Below are 20,149 nucleotides of genomic sequence, written 5' to 3' on the forward strand. Positions count from 1 at the left end.
CAAAGGGGAGTGTGACGTCAGCAATTTTGGCATGGTATGCAAAGGATGAGAGCGGTGGATGTAATCCAAATGGTACCTTCCATAATTAGGGTTTCTATTGGTGTCACACACCATTGTGACCAAAAGTAGCTTACAGAGGAAGGCTTTGTTTCCTATCTGAAGTCTCAGGTCACACTCCATCACTGGGGGAAGTTGGTCAGGAGCTCAAGGCAGGAAATGAAACAGAAGCCATGGAGGAACGCTGCTGACTGGCCTCTGGAGCCCAGAGGACGGCTAGTGACCCCAAACATCAAGCATTGAACTATTCACACTGATAAAGTCTGGTTTTGCTTTGACTCAGTTGGGACCGTGCCTTGGTTTTTCCCTTTAGGAACAAGAAAATATTTAACTTGCTCTTGACAGTACAGAAACCTACAGTCGAGAGACACTAGGCTTTTGAAGAGACAAAACTTTCAAAGTCTTGAGATTTTTTTTTAAAGACTGTGGAACTTTTAAAAGTTTGAATGTATGGGTGGTGACATTGATGCCAATGTGAGATCTTGGAGTTAAAAAACAAACTTAATAGTGTTATATTCCTGTGTCAAGATGACGGAGGAACAAATGCCCCAGTGAGATTTTTTTTATCAATCTGGCACAAGCCATGGCCATCTGGGAAGGGGGAATTTCAATGAGAAAATGCATCTTTTAAATTGGCATATAGACAAGTCTGCAGGGCATTTTCTTGATTAATGACTGATGCTCAAGGGTCCAGTGCCCTGTGGGCACTGCCCTTCCTAGGCCAGTAATAAAGTTAGTAAGTAGTGCTCCTCCAGGGCCTCTGCTGGTCAGTTCCTGCCCTGGCTTCTCCCTGTGATGAAGTGTGATCTGAGAGTGTAGGATGAAATTAACCCTTTCCTCCCCAAGCTGCTTTTGACCATGGTGCTTTATCACAGCAACAGAAATCCTGCCTGAGACAGCACCTGGGTTAGGGTTAGAGTTTGTAGAACAGAAGGCATGAGAGAGGGGACCCACCAGGGTTAGAGAGGGGAGGAAAGCTGAGCAGGAATCCCCTGGCATAAAAATCTGCTGGGAAAGTGTTGTTGTTTAATTACCAATATTGGCTAATCATGTTTATTATCATGCTTATAATGATTAGTACGACAGTATTTTCTAGCCTGCTAGCAATCAATCAAGACACAGACACCTGCTATATTTTTAAATAGCCTAAGTTAACCTGGGGTAGGGCAGATGTTAATCCCCTAAACTACTTCCCATTGTGGGGCAGGTATGGGATACCCAGTCCCATGCCATCTGCTTCCATAATCCCGAATACTTGCTAATTATCATCATCTGGGCCATATCCCCATCCACGCCAGCCATGTGCTTCTCTTACACCTAAACCATGATGGCACAACTTCCTCCCCTCTCTTCTCCTCTGGTCTCTTTTTCCCAAGATTCTCACTGTCTCCCAAGCCTGGGAACCTTAGCCATTCCTATCTCATGTGTCCTGGCCAGGTGATGGCCTTTTATTGGTCAAAAGGTGGGTCACAGAGACAGAAAGCAGTAATTAGCTTCAAAATGCATCAAACTATCCTCTAACAATTCCCCTTTTTTATCTAAATAAAAAAGCCATTTTTTTAATATACAAAGAATGACCTTTTTATTTAGACAGAAAAGGGGAATTGTTGGGATTGATCTGGTGTGTTTTGATGCTAATTAATAAGAAGCCTTCACACCTGGGCAGGGCACATGAGATAGGTGTGACTAAGGTTCCGGGGCTTAGAGGGACAGAAAGAATCTTGGGAAGAGGAAGAGAGACCTGAGGAGAGGAGAAGAAGGCTGCCATGGGTTAGATGGAAGAAAAGCACATGGCCAGCATGGATGGACATTTAGCCCAGATGAAGAACATTAGCAAGTATATGGGATTATGGATGGGAGGCAGCTTCACAGAAATTATTAGAAGCAGATGGCATGGGATTGGGGCAGATATCCCATACCTGTCCCCACTATGGGAAATAGTTTAGAGGATTAATGTCTGCCCTGCCCCAGGTTAACTAAGGCTATTTGAAAATATAACAGGTGTCTGTGTCTTGATTGATTGCTAGCATGTTATACTGACATAATAATAATAATTATAGACCTGATAATAAACATTATTAGGCCACTACTGGTTAAATAAACAACAAGTAGCACCCAACATGGTAGGTCTAATAATATTGATAAGAGTGCACAATAATATCCTGAAAAAGAAGGGACAAGATACACCAAGATATGGATGTTTAAAAAAAAAAGTATCATGACTCAAACCAAGACCAGGGGGATTTTCCGTGTCCCATTAGCTTTTTCACATCTTCATATCTTAGGATTCTGATGGTGGATCTGTGATGTTTGATGAAAACACTTTTCTTTTTTTTGTTTTGTTTTGTTTTGTTTGTTTGTTTGTTTTTTGTTTCTCTCAGCCTCCACTCCCTGGGAAGAAGAAAGCACAGTATGAAGAGCCACAAGCTCCACCAGGTACATGTGAAGTCAGCTGCTGAAATGTCACCCCCTTAAGGCTTATGCACTGCCTGCCCTCCCTCCCACACCAGTGTCAGCATCCCCTCCACCTATACTCTCTACCTTAACTAGAGCCTCACAGTTTTCACATAGGCACATAATTTCAGGAAGATACACAAGTACATCTTAACTAGGCAATGCCATTTTCTGCACTTTACAGTGGCTTTTATCATCACAACTGAAGTAGACATGAGATACTACAATGACCTGCTGAACCCAATCCCAGAGGAATTTATTTCTGTGCCCCTGATCCTGCACTGTATGCTGGAACAGGTGAGTAGATGTCCAGGCTTCTCCCTAGGCAACAACCTTGACTACATCATCTGTCTTCACTTCCAAACTTCAGTGTGATTTTTGTACTGATACTCAGGCTACATAGGATGCAGCCTGTTTATTGTCAGAGCAGTTCATAGAAAACTAACGTTTGCTTTTGTCATCCACTTCATCTTCTTTCTCCTGCTGTGTTCCAGAATCACTCATCTAATATTCCCCAAAGTTAGGGTAGAATACATATGTAAAACTGTCCTTAGGTGTATGTGCTAATTAGTTGTTGTCAGCTCGGCACAAACTAGTGTCGCCTGGGAAGAGGGACACCGAACTAAGAAGTTGCCTCCATCAGATTGGCCGTGCTAAGAAGTTACCTCTATCAGATTGGCCATGGGCATGTAGGTAGAGCATTTTCTTGATTAATGATTGATGTGGAAGGACCCAGTGCACTGTGGGCAGTGTCATCCCTGGGTAGGTGGTCCTGAGTAAGCCATGGAAGCCAGTCAGCTTCAGGTCTCTACTTCAGTTCCTGCTTTCAGGTTCCTGTCATGAGTCCTGCCTTGGTTTCCCTCCATGATGGACCATAACCTCAAAGCCAAAGGAACACTATCATTCTCCAAGTGGCTTTTGGTCAGTGTTTTAGTACATCAATGGATAACAAACTAGGACAGTAGTGTTATTTTAATGAAAGAAGAAAAGAACCTGGACAAGGGATCAGTTGGTTAATGGCCTTTAATCTTTAAATATTTTTTTGGTTTGTTTGTGTGGATGCCTTTATGTATGGATATACATCATGCATGTGCAGGGAGGGACCAGCAGAGGCCAGAAGAGGCAGCTATGTTTCTTGGGACTGCAGTTACAGGAACTTGAGAGCCACCCGATGCGGGAGTGTTTTATTACGTGTACAGACTCCCTTCATTTTCCAGGCAGTTACTCTAACAGTTTCCTTTACCTCAGAAGATTTTAGTAGATGAGTGGTTTAATTATATCAAAGCATTTGAACAAGCTCAAGTCTCTAAAGCCTCTAAGTCTTTCAGTCTTGTGACTCTATTTACCAAAGACTCCCTGATTCATTAAAACCAACTCAAAACCGTGGCTATTCCACAACCACCTCTAAGTTCCATCTACCCAGAAGGATGGCTGAGCCCCCTGTCCCATCATCTGACAGACTCCCTATAGATATGTGTGGGCAGAAGGATGGCCGAGCCACCTGGCCCGTCGTCTGACAGACTCCCCGTAGATACGTGTGGGATCAACAAAGACCTGGCAAGGGGTGAGAGAACGAAGGTATTGAAGGAATGGGATGCCGTTTTGCGGGACCAGATGTTAGAGGTCGGCTTTTCAGAGACGGTGCAGTTTTGACTGTTCCTTCAGGATGCCGGTGTATCCATAAGACAATTGGAAGATATGAAGTAGCAAGAGTAGTGAGGGTTTTCAAAGTCTGGGTGTTCATCAAAGGTAAGGAAAATGGGTCTCTTTTCTCCCAGAGCAGTGATTCTCGACAGGGAGTTATTTTGCAGTGAGTGGAGGAAAAGTGTTTTCACGCAATGGGGAGGGTGCCATTTGCATCACATAGAGGCTAAGGATGCCACTAAATACTCTAGTGTGCAAGACAGAGCCCCTGCCCCCCAAAATTCCAAATACTCGGTCCAAAATGTGACAATGCTAAAGCTGATTAACCTTTTAGAAGAATATGAAACCATAACAGCAATGCAATATTTAAAGGCAAAAGGGAAGGCTGTTTATTGGGTGTTCATATTAAGTGTCTGATTACATTTCAGCATCTTTTACTTGCTACCCAAGCAAAGGTGAACTAGGCGTTTTATCTTTGTAGACCCCGCTTTGCCCTCATTAAGGTAACTATTATCTATTACTGATCTCATAATTCTATATTTTTCTATATTTGAAGAAAGAAATGAGGACTTGTCCTGAAGCCTCTATTCCTCAGTTCAAAATATATAGAGCTGGTTTAGCCATGGGCATTACTCAGTTTTGTTTTATCCTTATCAGGTGGAAAATGCTGTACATGCCAGGCAATGACAGTGAGGCTCAGGGGAGTCAGTACCCGGAAGCTGGTAACTGCACTGCTAAAATGTATATTGAATCCAAAGCTTTCTGAGCACTAGATTCAGGGCCTTATGGGGAAAAATAATGCTTTTTAAAAATGAGAATTATAACTTTACTATTATTTCTAGCTCATGTCATCTACTTTAATATGGGTATAAAATTATATCTAACGCATGGGTCACAAACCATTTCTTTATTTTTGATGTCACTGACACTTTTGGTGCCAGTACCACCAATGTTACCACCAATGTTTCAAGGGAGCTGCCTCCTCCTTACTAAGAGCAATGGAGGTGCATGATCATCAGCCAAGAGCTGAGTATTACCCCACTTCCTCGCAACCGTTTTTCCTCAACAGGTCGTGGCAACCGAAGAAGACCTCATCCCACCGAGCATGGTGGAGCCGCGCTCCAGAGCAGATGGGTTAGACTACAGGATTGCAGCTCACATTGTGTCCATCCTGCCTTCACTCTGCCTCTCTGAGAAAGAAAAGAAGGTCAGAACAGGAGTGAGCCAAAGAGGTTTTGCACTTCGAAAAGGAAAAAGTATCCATTATCTCATCAATTTGACATTGTTTTCATTTAAATAGAATCTCCACGAGATATTCTTAACTGAAGGAGAAAGCGAAAGCAAAGCAGCACCCAAAGGCCCTCTCCTCCTGAACTACCATGACGCACATGCCCACAAGAAGTACGCTCTGAAGGTAATAACTAGGCCACGCCCCTCCCACAGCTGGTGCGAGGAGGTGTGTCTGTCATGTGTTAATTTCGAGGAATATTATCAACGGATGGCAGTGAAATGTCCTGTATAGGATAGGTACCGGCTGACACACGGGGGCTCAGGGAAAAAGGAGGGGACGGGGAGAAGTACGTCAGCAAAGACTACTCGCCTAATCCCAGAGATCAAGTTAACCACTGACTTGACTGTCACCACCAATAAATTTACATTAAAGGTTTGTGGGGAGGGGCTGGGGATGTAGTTGAGTGGCTAAGCACACTTGCTGCTGGCCTAAAGGATAAGTCCATAAAACCCATGGCAGGCAACTCAGAACTGAGTATAACTCTAGCTCCGGGTAGTCTCTCCTGGCTTCCAAAGGCACCCACACATACACAAAAACACACATATATACATACATACACTCACATACATATACGTACATAAAGGTGAATTTTGAAAAAAATTATGGGCATGTGCTTTCAATATCTGCTTCTCCGGAATACTAGGGGAGGCCAGGGAAGGAAGGACCTCCGAAGGGGTAAAAGAATCCAAAAGTTAGGCAGCTTGTTACCTGGAATGAAGGCTCAGTTGTGTCTGTGTCCCAGGAACTTCTGGGAAATAGAGACCTAACTGTTTTGATCTTCTCTACAATACTGAATCTGTCACCCTCAAGTACTCTTGATGTCCCGTTTCCAGATAGCGGGAGTGAGATATGATATTTAGCCTTCTCCGTCTGCATAAAACGCACGTGAGAGCTCCCATTAATGTCTTCTGTCATGTTGCTCACTCTTCTTTTTTTTTGTAAGGACCAAAAGAATTTTGACCCGGTTCAGGTTGAGCAGGAGATGCAGTCCAAGCTGCCTCTGTGGGAATTCCTCCAGTTCCCCCTCCCCCCTCCATGGAACAGCACCAAGCGGCTCGCCACCATCCATGAACTTATGCATTTCTGTACTAACGGTGAGTACGTTGCTTTGTCTTATGCTCGATCTAATTAATAGTCACATGTCCCCTTTAAATTGAAGCCTTATTCCCAACAAGCATTTGATCCCTCAAAGGCCTTCCAGAGGCTGAGGTTTGACAAGTTACAACTCTCCTGCTTTGAACAACATGGCTAGCTAAGTGGAAGCTCTGTGTAGCACTCTACAATTTGATGTACTGGGTTTCCTTTGCACTGTGTTTCCTTAATCCCCTGAGCCCGTGTCCCACAGCTCCCACTGTAGGTTTTGACCTTTTCCAAACCTACTTTACTTGAGGGTATTTAATGCTTTTATCTCCCTTCCAACCCACCTACCCTAGATAGGAGAAAAAAGAGGTTAATGGGAACAGGAGACGTAGACCTTTTTAGACTTAGTTCCTTGGAGCGATCTCACTGCTGTAGTAGGCAGGATTTCAGCAGACCTGGTTAAACAGAAAACCAGCAATCCAACAAAGTTGACTGCAACCACAGCTGCCGGGACCTGGAGCAGTAGCCGGAACCCAGAGCAGCAGCCAGAACCTTGAAGCATTCGCTAGAGCAGTTCTCTCTAGGAGTGTCTCAAAGGGGAGCGATGAACAGCCTAACAGTAGGAAATGATGCCAAGACTAAAACGCCTAGCCTCTCATTTTGGGCTCATATGTATATCTCCACTCAGAGAAAGACCATCCCCCTGCAAGGGGTAGTTCCTCTTCTAGTGGACAAACACCACTGCACACCTCCACACAAGTCTGTTTCACATGCAACACTTGGGATCAAAACAAAAACATGTTTACATCCACTGCATCCCACTGGTGTCATTAGAGGTGATGTATTCCATCCTACCTATCTGGAGGGTTGGTTCCTATATCTATAAAAGTAGAAAAATGAACAGAAACCTCCCATTCCAAGTTACCATAGTCCCTTTCCCAGGTAAATAAAACCACACAACACAGTGACACTACCTGAGGAGTGAGGAGAGAAAGCGATACCACTGTGAAGTCTTCTACTCTAGTTTCAAGCAACACAAGTTGTGCACAAGGTGAACTTGAAATACTCTTCTTCAGTGCAGCCCGAATCAATAGATTGGGCACAACATTTGGACTTGTCAATCAGCGTAGCTGTACTACTAAAAACGCACCATATTCCAGTGTAAACTGCAGTTGCTGTAGGAGATTAGGAAGTCCCCGGGAGCCTTGTAGCTGCAGCCTGTCCTGAGGAGCGAACGGAAGAGCTCTGTCTCAAGCACATCCCTTCGCTTAAGCCGGAAGCTGTGTTTCTATTCTCCATTTGACGAAGATGTTCAAGTCCGGACTATCTTCTCTCTGTTAATCCAGTCACGTGGTTAACCTGGGGCTTTCTCACTAGCTGCAGTGTGGCTGGCGTAAGAGAGAACAGAAGAGATCATGGGAGGCGATTTTAAATACCAACCTCTCTTGTCGGTGTTCTTTACAGGAGCTATGAGTTCAATTCTCTCTGCATGTCTTTGCCTCCCAAATCCTTCCGGGAGCTTTCCTAACTGAGAATCAGGAATGTCCCCCACCCCTGTTTACAAAGTAGAATTTTCAGAACAACCACACCTCTCAGCCACGCCCCCTTCTTCACTGAGAAGCGACAGGTGATGTTTTCTTTCATCTCTTTATCTTGAGTCACTCCACACTTCTTTCTTTTTGGGCCAAAGAAAAGAAATGGGAGGTCTGTGTCATCTGAGTCGGATTTCAGGGTCCATTTGGTGGATTGTGCGTACTTCCTTGGGTCACCCTCAGCACGGGAGTGTGGGAAGGAAAGAAGAAACAGTGTGACCGGGAGGCCAATGAACAATGAAAGATCCCTGTCCAATGCCATCCTGTGATGGAACTCCGTAAACAGTATTTATATCCAGAAATTAAATTTCTTCCTTTTTTTTTTCCCCTCAGCACTGATGATAATTATAGTACTTGGCACCTGTGAGGCTTACCAGTGAGCTACACTGTCAGTGACAGAAACTGAACTCCGAGGAAATACATATTGTAGGACCATAAAATCTCCTAGGTGAAATGAACTTGGAGAGTCACCTAGTCCAAATGTATCTTCAGATACGAAATCTGAAATCCTGACAAGCTGAAATTATTTGTTGAAGGGCTGTAGTCATAGTGTAGAGCCACCACTGAAATGCTGGGCTCCGGGTGTTCTCGCAAGCACGTGGAATTCACGCGCCTTCTTGTCAGAACTGACCCGAGTCCTAAGGGGAGAGGGGTGAATGGACAGCGCCTTGACAGCCTGGCACTGAGGAGTGAGAAGCTTCAGGCTAACCTCTGATGAGGAGAGGAAGGACAGCAGGAGAGAGGAGGATGCTGGGAGATGATGGGAGAAGCTAAAGAGAGGAGCAGGGGCGGGAGACGAACGTGATGAAAACATATTGTATGCATGTATAAAATTCTCGGAGACTTCTTAAAACAAAAGGAAGTCATAAATCAATATTTCTTTTTTAATGTTTGTTTTTTAACGTATACATTTCTATTATTACACATGAATAAAATAAACTACATGCAGCAGGAAGAACCACGAGACAGTCAGGAGTTATGTAAATGTTACATTCATGGTGATTCGGCTATTTGTATTTGGCAAACTTGAAGTAAACATCTTTCCTATCTTGTGGGGTCTAAATTTCAGAATAAAGTCTGGCTAGCACCCATCACTACATGAACCCCCGGCACCCCTCAGTTGTGCCCCTGTCAGCCAGCGCTGTATCGTGTACTAATAAGAGCCTCCCACGAGGCAGGGGTCCTGCTCTCTTACAGAAGTGCTGAGCTGGAGCGAAGTGGAACGAGCCTTCAAGGTATTTACCTTTGAGAGCCTGAAGCTCTCGGAGGTGGACTCGGCAGGACAGCTCAAGCCGGCCGAGGTGATCAGCGAGACAGACATAGAGAATTTCAACATTCCTTGGGACAACCCTGCCAGGTTCGCTAAGCAGATAAGGCAGCGGTACCTCCACAGGCTGAACACGCAGAAGGCCAAGCCAGTAGCAGGTCCGCTGCATGGAAGGGTGGGGTGAGGGGGGCGCGCCCACCTGGGTACTGTATCTAATGGATTGCTCTTCGTCCTGACTAGTTATTGGAAACCAAGACAGAATACTTTTTGTGGACCAGAATTTGTCCCAGGCTGAGCAAGACTCAGAGAGATACGGAAATTCCCCATACTCTGACCAGCCTGCTTCTGTGAAACTTTCTACTTCTTACCACACGGAACAACCAGATGCTGACAACAGACAACTATCAGAGAAGGAGACCAATGGGTCCATGTGGCCCCAGATAGACTCCTTGGGTAAGTGAAAGTGTGTGTGGATTCTGTTAAGCTTAGACAAGAATGCAGAGACAAGTTCAAAAAGCATCACTTGGATGTAAGTGCTTCTTTGCTTCAGCTGACAAAAAAAGACTCGATATCCAATTGGTTAAGTAATAATATTGAATCCTCCCTTTCCAGCTCTGTTTTTCAAGGCATCCTCTCAGTTCACTCTCTCCATAGAAAACGCAACACAGTGAACATAATTAAAACTCTTCCCATTAGAACGTCATGATTGCACGGTAACATTATTTAAAAATTACTTATAATGTCCTAACAAAATGTCAAGTATAGAGGTCAGCATGGAGCCAGCACTCAGTGGAAGTGCCTTCCTCTTCTGTGCCCATTTGAGCTCAGGACATTATTCTTATCCTCGGGCACAACCCTCTAATTGGTGATGTTAGGAGGTGCGGAAGGGCAGTGGACTACATTTGCATGCTCTGCCTTCCACTCAGCCTTCACTGTCTGGAGCCTGCCTGACACGTGGCCCCTTTCTGTCCCTGCACAGCACTCTCAGCAGCTCTTTCCTGCCTTCAGCGAGGAGTGTGGTCTGCCTCACATACTTACGTATAGTCCCACACGCCTTATCCCAAAGCCTCTTCGTACTTTGTCTCCTTTCTCCCATTCTGTGCTGTATCTGAAAGACGTCTTTGCTTTTGCTTTTTTGGTTTTTGAGACAGGGTTTCTCTGTGTAGCCTTGGGTATCCTGAACTCGCTTTGTAGACCAGGCTGGCCTCCAACTCACAGAGATCCACCTGCCTCTGCCTCCCGAGTCCTGGGATGAAAGGTGTGCGCACCACCTCCCAGCTCGAGCAAAAGATATCATAACTGAGCTACACTTCTTTTATGTCTTGATATCTTGCTAGCTTCTGTAGTCATTCATATGCCCAGTAAGGCCTCCACAACCACAGCTTCTTTGAGTTCATAAGTACGTTAATTTATGAAATATTAACTTTATCATGGATGTACAGCATGTTATGGAAAATTGTTCACAGGACTAAAACTCTACATAACATATTCTCATAATACAGTGACATTGTGGGCATTAATTACAAAAAAGATAATGAACAAAGTACCACATGACTGAAAACTAAGAAATGCACACACATATCACACCTATGTGAAAGTAGAGGTTCCGATAGGAATTAGGGGCTATTTTAAAGTGAGCAATAGTGGAAGCACTGAGTGTAGAAATGGGGTGTGGGGGGCGGAGAATGGAAGACAGAGGTGGCCATTTCACAGTTTTGTTTTTCTGAAGGCAGCTCCTGTAGAGCTTTCTTGGCTTTTATCCTTTCTTTCCTTGGTCAAAGCCACTCCCTGGAGAGTGGCTGACTCTACCACTCCCAATCCTCAGGATGAACCATACATAATGTGCCCTGGAGAGTGAGCAATTTCAAGGGCAGATCCCTAGCCCTAAGGGCTTCTTCATGGTGAATGCAGACCTATGCTCAGGAGCCACTGGATCTGAGCAGAGGAGGCAGCCAGGCTTGCCTTGTATCTCCGTGACTGTTCCCGTAAGAAGGTGTTGTTATCTGAACTTCCATCTTCCCCCTAACTCCAGTTGATACTAGAGTTAACAGAAACCTCTCAACAAAGCAGAAACCACGCTTGTGTCTCTCCTCACAACCATTTTGGCATTGCGTGTGTGAAGGGCTGGATATTTGTGCTTTTCCTAACCAAACCCTGGGCTTCCATCTGAGACTGTTTTTGAACTTGACAAGGCTCATTGGATATTTATGAAGAACCTGAGAGCTGATAACCATGAGGCTGTAGGTTTAGATGTGCCCTTTATGCTTGTTGGGTGTTTTTTTTTTTTAAATAAAGTAAGCACTCTGCAGAGGGATCTTGTTATCTCTAAAGTAAACCAGATTAGGAAAGCTGTTTTTCAAAGGGAAGGGAACGCGTCCATTTCCAGATGTGTCGAAGACTACTGAATCACACTGTCAAAGGATTATGTGGTTGAAATCAGGAATCAGATGGAGAGGGAAAAAATGGCTTTTATTGTACTGTTAAATCAAGAGTTCAGCTTAGTATTAAAATGTTCCCTTCTTTGACAAAATCACTGGTGTATTAAGTTTTGAACATGCTTTCTAGACTAAAGAGCTCGTTATGTTCCGGGATCCTTAGACGCAGGAGGGAATATCAAATCTCCCGGAACTCTGGCAGGCCTCAAGCATAGAAGAGTTTTCAGTCTACAGATTTCGTACCAATTGTTTCAGAGACGCAGGGGACATCATCATGGTCTCTTTAGAACTGTAGTTGGCCTGAGTTCTGACCTCAGTGGATGTGCTTATACAAACGCTGAACTAAATTGGCTTTAGCATCTTGCTCCAAGTCAAAACGGAACATTCATTCTGCCACCTGCCTGCAGCCTGGGGACAAGAGGAAACTAGGGCCAAAGGTATCCACAGCAGTGCTCCTGAGAGAGAAAACCATTAGCCTGTCCTTGGTAGGCGGTGGTACCTTCCCACTCCAGAATCCATGATTGGGTCTCTTTGCTACAAAATGCAAACCTGTCTTATGCTCACACTCAGATTAGCCTCTCATATAGATTTCCTTCCACATTTCCATTTTCTATACCACTCTGCTGTCATATCTAGTTTCAGTGTATCGTACAGATCCACCCCCATTCAATCAAAAGAAGAAAGCGCCCAGAATCCCCACCGGGTGCTGCGTGCAGAGGGTGCAAGGAGGGCGTGTTCTTGTTCTTCAGCAATTGGGACTTGAGGCTTCCACCCTGATCGATGCTGTGGTTTAAAATGAGGCCTAGGAGGAGGCAGAGGTTCTGGGGAGGGTGACCAGAGTGTAGAACTGCCCATACCCAGCAAGCTGGCCAGCCAGTCTGAAGTGGGAAGAGCAAGGGGGGAGAGGCTTGGGGGGTGGGAGGAGCATGTTGGAAGAGGGAGGCTGTGGCGTTTTCTACAGGGCTTTGCAGCCTGTTATCTGCGTTCACTCTCAAGCTGATAAGAAGATGGGTTCACTCAGGCACTCAGCAACCCCACAGTGTGTTCCCACAAGACTGCCCTTCTCGGGCACACCCCATTTGTTTGGGGAGGTGCTTCATCGGAACTCTCTGTTGTGTCTCATTTCTCCTGGTGCAGCTCATGATGTGAGAACCCCTAGCATAGATCTGTTCCTCTCTCAAGCCATTCAGACGGCTGCTGCTTCCTAGCCAAGGGTGATGTCACTCTGCTTAGTGGGAGAGCTAATGTGCCACACTCATGTCGGTCCATGGCCCGGTACGTTAGAGTCCGAGCGCCCACTCATTTGCCCCATTTACTAGCATCTGTTAAACCCCGCCTGTCAGTGTGCGCATGCGCATTGGGTAATAAGTGAACAAGGAATGAACAGGAGAGGAGCGCAACCGGATGGTAGGATGCTGTCACTCTAATAGGCGAGGTCAATGCTAGTTGTCCTGTTCACACCCCTGCTCCCCTTGCCCTGGCCTGTCATCTACCAGTCAAGGCTCACAGAGGTCAGCAAAAGCTTGATGATTGTCACCAGGGCAAGGCGAACGACAGCAGTGAGCCGGTAGCTTAGTCCAGCCAGTGAGCACTCATAATTTGTGAAGGCAAAGGGGCACTGCAAGAAGCAAGCCCCATGCAGCCTGAAAGGATCGCCGGCGTGATTTAGTGCGCATCGGATAGGAAGCCGGGTTCCTTTCAAAGCATTTAGGATAAATTCTGGCTAGACACTGACTGAGAATTATTGACACAAACACCTTTTTTGGAGGCACGAAACATGCCTCTCAGGAATCACCTTTTCAGCACAGAAACATAGATCATACGGGCAACAAAAAAGGCACTGCGCTGACCAAAGGCAAGAACAAAGCCCAAACCCAACTGCATGGTGGTGTCTTTGATTTACAGAGCAGACCACGGACAATGAGATCAAAGATGAAGCAGCCACAAAGGACGATTCTCTTGAAAAAGTAAGGAATTATTTTCCTAAAAGTGCAGATGACAAGTAAGATGATCAGAGGAAACCCCTGACCGAATAGAGAAATGAGAGAGAGAGAGAGAGAGAGAGAGAGAGAGAGAGAGAGAGAGAGAGAGAGAGAGAAGAGAGAGTCTTAAAAGGAAAATGCTGATGCCAGGGGGGAGAGGGGTTATTTGGGCATCCTATTCTAACTCCGTCTGGAGTAAAAGGGGTTAAACTTACTAGCCTCCCTAACTTAAGTAAAATCTCCCAGCTCCCTGGCCCTCTCTCTCTAGACAGTGTGACTTGGCAACCTCACAAACACCTGCTGACCATACAGCCCTGTGTAGAACTAGTGCTGTCTTGAAGAGAGTTCAGAAAAACCTGCCTATAATTGCTAACAGGACTCTGAAGAGTATAACCTAACAATAAAAATATTTAGGTTATGTTGCACATTTGAAACAAAAAAAAAAGTCAAAGGCGTACTTTTTTTTCTGGCAGCGGCCCTCCTAAAATGTTGCCATATGGATCTATACATATGCAGATTCCCACAATTAAATGGGGCACATGGGGTGAGTCCACAGGGTCTAGCCGGGCTCCGTTTGGATTCGCACAGATTAGAGCTGAAATTGTGTTCCTGTGATTTTTTTTTTAAAGAAACCCAAGAAAATGGTGGTAGAAGCCGACCTAGAGGACATAAAGAAAACGCAGCAGCGCAGTTTGACAGACTGGAGCTTTACAGAACATTTTCAGCCAAAAGTCCTGCTTCAGGTACGCAAGGACTGTGATTCTCCAGGAGAGGCGCACTGCGGAGGTGGGCTGTAACTGTGCGCAGTTCACTTCCGGGTCATTCTCTCAGACCTAGCTCAGCTCAGTATTCCCACTGACTTCGGCTATAAAGTGAGTTTGTTCCCACGCTAAACCATGCACTCCCAGGAAATCCCCCAAATGCTTGGAAATATGTGTGCTTTCATACCAGGAAGCGACACCGTTTTCCCCTCCGCGGTGCCTTCCCAATCTATTTAGACTTGGCTGTGTTTCGTGGTGTTTTCCGGTTTGATGAACAGGTCAATGGTACCTGTGCTAGCTGGCTGTTACTGCGCTAAGTGCTGTGGGCTAGGGCACGGCTGTTAAGTATAATAAGTGTACCCCTAGAAATAAGCCTGTGACATAGGAGCTATCTTGTTGTAGAAGCCGAGGCACCTCTGTTGCTAAGTGAGAAACAGGAAGAAAACAACCAAGGAAGGAAATGTGCTCCATCCAAACATGCTTTTAACTGCTATAAAAAAAAAAAAAGTACGAAATCCAGAAACACATGCTGCTTTTAGATTTTAAAAAAACCTGCTCTCGGCATGATTTGTCTTTCTGGTTTGAATCTCATTTTGATCAGATGTTACATCCCCATATGTTTAAAGCCAGAAGACTCATCAGAGCCATGTTGTGGGGGGGAAAAATTGCAACTCCCCAACCTTATCAATGGTCAAGAAAAATGGTCCTCTGCAGAGAAAAGAGTAATTCAACAGGGAAGATAGGGTCACATGGCACTCTACAAAGGAACTTTGGGGCCAAACACACAGGGTTTCAAAGACTTGGCATGAAATAATAATATATCTCCTCCATAATTTTCATATTTACTACATGTTGAAATGACAGCATATCCTATAGCAAGGGAAACAAAATATAGATTTTTACCTGTCTCCGTTTTTTAAAATATAGTAACTCTAAACTTTAGAATCACATATGTGGCCCACATCTGTACCTCGTGTTTGTGATTCAGACATCTACATAATTTTTTCTTTCTCTCTAATGTGCTTCTCCCTCGGTAGGGGATAAGTCCTCCTTCCCTGAACTCTTTGGGTCACCTTCGGTGGGTTGTGTCCCTCCTTTCTCCTGCAGTAGGGGACAGATGGCAGCCTGGTGGAATTAGACTGACAAAGGTACCTGTAAGGCTGACTGTGTCAGTTTTAATTCACCACCATCCCCGCCTTTTGTTTAATGTCCTTCTAATTGTCACACTGCTTTGATTTTCACTCTGGTCCATTCTCTATAATTCAAATATTTCCCTCACTTGATCAGAACCCAGAGTGACCTGTCACAACCTTAATCCAGTTGCAGAAGAGAGCTTTGTCCATGGCGTTCCTTTGTGTGTTCCTAGAATAACGCCTTACACTTAACTCTCTTGTTGCTGATTATTTTTTGCTGTGGTAGGAGCTGTTGGTTTGTGGTGCTGGCGATCAGCCCCAGGCCCTTGCTTATGTCAGGCCACAGTTCACACTGAGCTACAGCATCACCCCTGTGTGCAATCTTCATGAACTACATGTGACCAACAACAATAATGTATAAAAGACAAACACCAATCAGTAAAAAGGAAAGATAATGTGAAAGCTTTTCAAAGGCGGAGAGCCAGTCACAGCTCGGGCAATCCTACCACTGCATTTCCCAACAGTCAGAGCAAAGATGGCAGGGCTCCCATTATCCAAAAAGAGGAGAGCACGTGTTCACTGTAAACAAACCATTGTTTCCTGGGTTTATGTCTCAGAGGAATTTGCCTTCCAAGAATAGCAGCTGAGAACCCGGTCGTAGGGCAACTGTATTTTAATTGCCTCAAAAAACAGATGTAAATGTGTAAGTGGTTAAGTGGCTTTCCATCAAGACACTCATACAGGGGACTAGATGGGGGATAAATATATTATTTTCAATCTATTACCAGTATAGAAACAAAGGCAAAACTAAATGCCCCCTTCCTGGCATGCTAGCAATTCCTCGAGATTATCTTCATGGCAGAGCACACTAAGCTGATACGGTAAATTGGTACTGAAAACACAAAGCCCACTGCTGCCCACCTCCTTTTCTTGTCGACAAATCCCTTATTGATGACTGGCAATGAGAAGGAAACAGGACATACAGCTATGCCTTGGCGCCCCCTGCTGGTGGCTTCCTCTGCACTGCAGGCTGAGGGTGTTCCATTTCTTTTTCTTTTTTGTTTTGTTTACATATATATTTATATTATTACACATCTATACCAATAGACTACCTACAGCAAGAAGAACCACGAAACAATCAGGAATTATATAAATGTTACATTCATAGTGTTTTGGCTATTTGTATTTGGCAACTTTGAAGAAAACATCTTTTCTAAAATTCTGAATGTAAATCAGTATCTATCGTATTTCATCTTTATCAACTTAAAACATCCAGCACCAAGTGTTTCAGTTGTTCTTCCTCATCAGAACAGGACAGCTCTCAGAACAGCTTCGACAAAAACTTCAGATCCCAATTAAGCCTGGAATTTCTCAACATTTAGAAAGCGGACCACAAATGCTATTCCTACCTGGTTTAACCATTTTTCCAAATTTTGTTTGGGCCCCTACAAAGGTATTATTCATCTGAAATCAGATGGAAGAAACCTTAAGAGGACGACACTCCCATTTCCCTTAAGGGGGTTGGGTGGGTTTTCGGTTGCTTTCTTGGGCTATAGATGTTTATTTACATTGGGAGTTGGTTATAAGATACTATTGGTCTTATTCAGAGAAAACAAGGTTGGGCTCAGGGGCATTACGTCTCATAACAGGCAGAGGTGGAGGGCCATTAGCAGTGGTATCTATCAGAAAGACTATTTCTGATAGTCTTTCACTATAAGGTGCACTATATATGGAGGGCACAGTGCCAGAAGGAGAAAAACTAAAGTTGGAAGAGCTGTCTTGAACTCTGACACCAGAACCCACAAACCCTGTTCTTGGCAAGTCCCTATTGTGCTGTCAAATGAGACCTGATGTTTAAAAACACAGAGGAAAATGTTAGTTATTACTTTAGTCTATTCAAGCTGCCATAAGAAAATACCTCAGGCTGGGTAGCTTAAATAGTATAAAGGTATCGTCTCAGGGCTTAAGAAGTTGAAAAACAAAATCCCAGGGCTAGTATGGTTAGAGTCTGATGGGACTTGCTTCCTGGCCTACACACGATGCTGCCTTCTGGGGTTATCCATGGCAGAGAGAGGGAGAAAAGAAAGGAAGCCCTCCGATGTCTCATATGATAAAGACAAATCCTACCTTGGGAAGCACACCCTCAGAACATTCCCAGAGGCCTCCAAATACTATCACAATAGAGGTTTGGGAGTCAGTTTATGAACTTGGAGTAAGTCAGAGTCAGCCTAGTATATGATGCCCATTTTATCTGCCATATTTAATGATGCTAAAAATGAATTGATGCAAATGGAGGCCAAGAAAGCCATTAGATAAAGAACTGATTGTCATCTACTAGTACACATGGCCTATACCTAGAGAGTGTCTCTACCCCTGGGGCCTACTGTTTGTTTTTCTCTAAGAGTTATTGAAATGCTTACAGAATGCAATATATCTTATGATCTTATTTTAGGAGTTAGGAAAGAATCCACCAGAAACTCAAAGATGGCCAATGATGTGGAAATGAGAGGGGAAAAGCAAGGTCAAGGGGGGAAATGCTGCCCCTCCTGGGGCTAGAACAACTGAGCAGTACAAATTACTCTGTCTTCAGGTTCTTCAGGAAGCTCATCAGCAATACCAGTGTGTTGACTCTTACTACCACACGCAGGACAATTCCTTGCTTCTGGTCTTCCACAACCCAATGAACGGACAGCGTCTGCATTGTGAATACTGGGATATTGCTCTTCACTCCAACGTCGGATTCAGGTGACTTTAACGATTCTGTTCATTTAACTGTGGCTGAGCTAGCCACTTAGGTTCCGCACGCTGGTCTTTGTGGGTTGACTCAGCGAAAGCATTTATATAGTGCCACAGGCTCAAGTGCGTTCCCTAAGCTAATATGTACTGTGTGCCATGGCTGCGCTGCACTGCGTGTTGATACAGTCCTGTCCAGAACGAACACCGTTCTTGCCCTCCTGGGACCTAATGGGGATGCTACTAAAATACTTTGTGTTCATTTCAACTGTAGTAAGATTGAGTCGGAGGCACTGAAGTAGCAACTACAAGACACTTTGCTTGCTGATTTTGTTAACAACTCCAATGGGTCTGAAAAAGATTCAAGGGGCAGGAGCTCAATGGAAGACTATCAAAATAAGCAACCACGTTCCCAGCAAATGCAGATCTAAGAGTCACTGGTTCTTCTTCATTCTCGGCAGTTTTTTGTTTGTTTTGTATTGTTTTTGCTTTTCATTCATTCGTTTCCTTAGACCGTGGTCCTCTCTCCTATGTACAGCCATGGCTTCTCATTGTCTCAGCGCTGTTTAATGCATCCGCAATACTTACTGTTTGTAGAACAATAGTACAATCCTCAGGAATACAGAAAGACAAATGAAATGGAGGGGCAACTGGGGGAGCAGACTGCAATAAACATGTTCGTTTGAAGGTTATAAGATGATTTAATTAAGGCATGCAGTAGGTGTATTTGAACTGTTGATCTGTATTTCTCTTTTGTTTTTCTTTTTTTCCCAACATAATATTTTTATTGATTATTTGGGAATTTTACATCATGCACCTCAATCACATTCACTTTCCAGTCCTTCCATATTTGTCCTCCAACCCTTGTGATCTACCCATCTCCCCCCACCCCCCGAAAAAAAAGAAGAAAAAAAAAACAGTTCTAATTTGTGTTGTCCATATACCCACTGGAACATGGTTAAACTCTCATTGGCCAACCCCCTAAAGAAAGCTGAGTCCTTCTCCACCTGTACCCCTGCCCGAAGCCTTTGGTTGTGGAGAGCTACACTTCAGCATCCTTATCACAATGGCGTCTTTGGTGGCTTCCTTTTTAGGCTGTTATTTGTTGGGGGCAGGTGTTAGGGATTGTCACAGAAACCTTTCATGTTCCTCCTTCTCAACTGTGAGTCTACAGTCACTGATACCACAGAAAACCAGCTTCATGCCTTTCACAGTCAACAAAAACTCATTAATGGTTAAATTCTATAGAAATACATCATAACCCGAGTAACATAATTGTGGACAATAAAAAAGAAAATAGTTTTTTTATGTGATCAGAGTAAAGCTTTTGCCAACTTAAAATACACTGTTGCACATGAAGGGAGCTTTGTGTGAGCTTGGTATTAACCAGAAAGCAAAACTTATAAACACACACGCACGCATGCGCGCGCACACACACACACACACACACACACACACACACACACACACACACACAATGTTCAAAACTTCATAGCAACAGAAATGAGGGAGGAAGTGCTGGGAAGAAAGAAGATACATAAAATTACAATAGCGAACCTTTCTTGTCAAGACTAAGTGTCAGGGGATCAGATTATCTGGTCAAGAGTCATGAAGCCCATGCCTAGGTGGTTAAAGAAGATCCCTATATGTTGCTACCAAAAGCTCACTTTACACTTACGGCCATCGAGACTTAATGTGAACGGACAAAGATGCAGTCCAT

The 20,149-nt window shown here is 44.3% G+C and overlaps 1 protein-coding gene across 1 annotated transcript in view; it reads left to right on the plus strand.

Moving 5' to 3' along the window:
* Positions 1-20,149, plus strand: part of SPAG17 (sperm associated antigen 17) — a 209,574-nt gene that overhangs the window by 93,981 nt on the left and 95,444 nt on the right. Inside the window, exons 9-18 of the mRNA XM_084757928.1 lie at positions 2,439-2,493; positions 2,696-2,808; positions 5,225-5,362; positions 5,456-5,569; positions 6,390-6,540; positions 9,316-9,543; positions 9,626-9,838; positions 13,726-13,787; positions 14,432-14,545; positions 18,287-18,441. Of these exons, the coding sequence (XP_084614054.1) occupies positions 2,439-2,493; positions 2,696-2,808; positions 5,225-5,362; positions 5,456-5,569; positions 6,390-6,540; positions 9,316-9,543; positions 9,626-9,838; positions 13,726-13,787; positions 14,432-14,545; positions 18,287-18,441 (1,343 nt within the window). The remainder of the gene's footprint in view (positions 1-2,438; positions 2,494-2,695; positions 2,809-5,224; positions 5,363-5,455; positions 5,570-6,389; positions 6,541-9,315; positions 9,544-9,625; positions 9,839-13,725; positions 13,788-14,431; positions 14,546-18,286; positions 18,442-20,149) is intronic.

This window comes from Acomys minous (genome assembly GCF_964271855.1).
Source record: "Acomys minous genome assembly, chromosome: 14".
NCBI lineage: Eukaryota > Metazoa > Chordata > Mammalia > Rodentia > Muridae > Acomys > Acomys minous.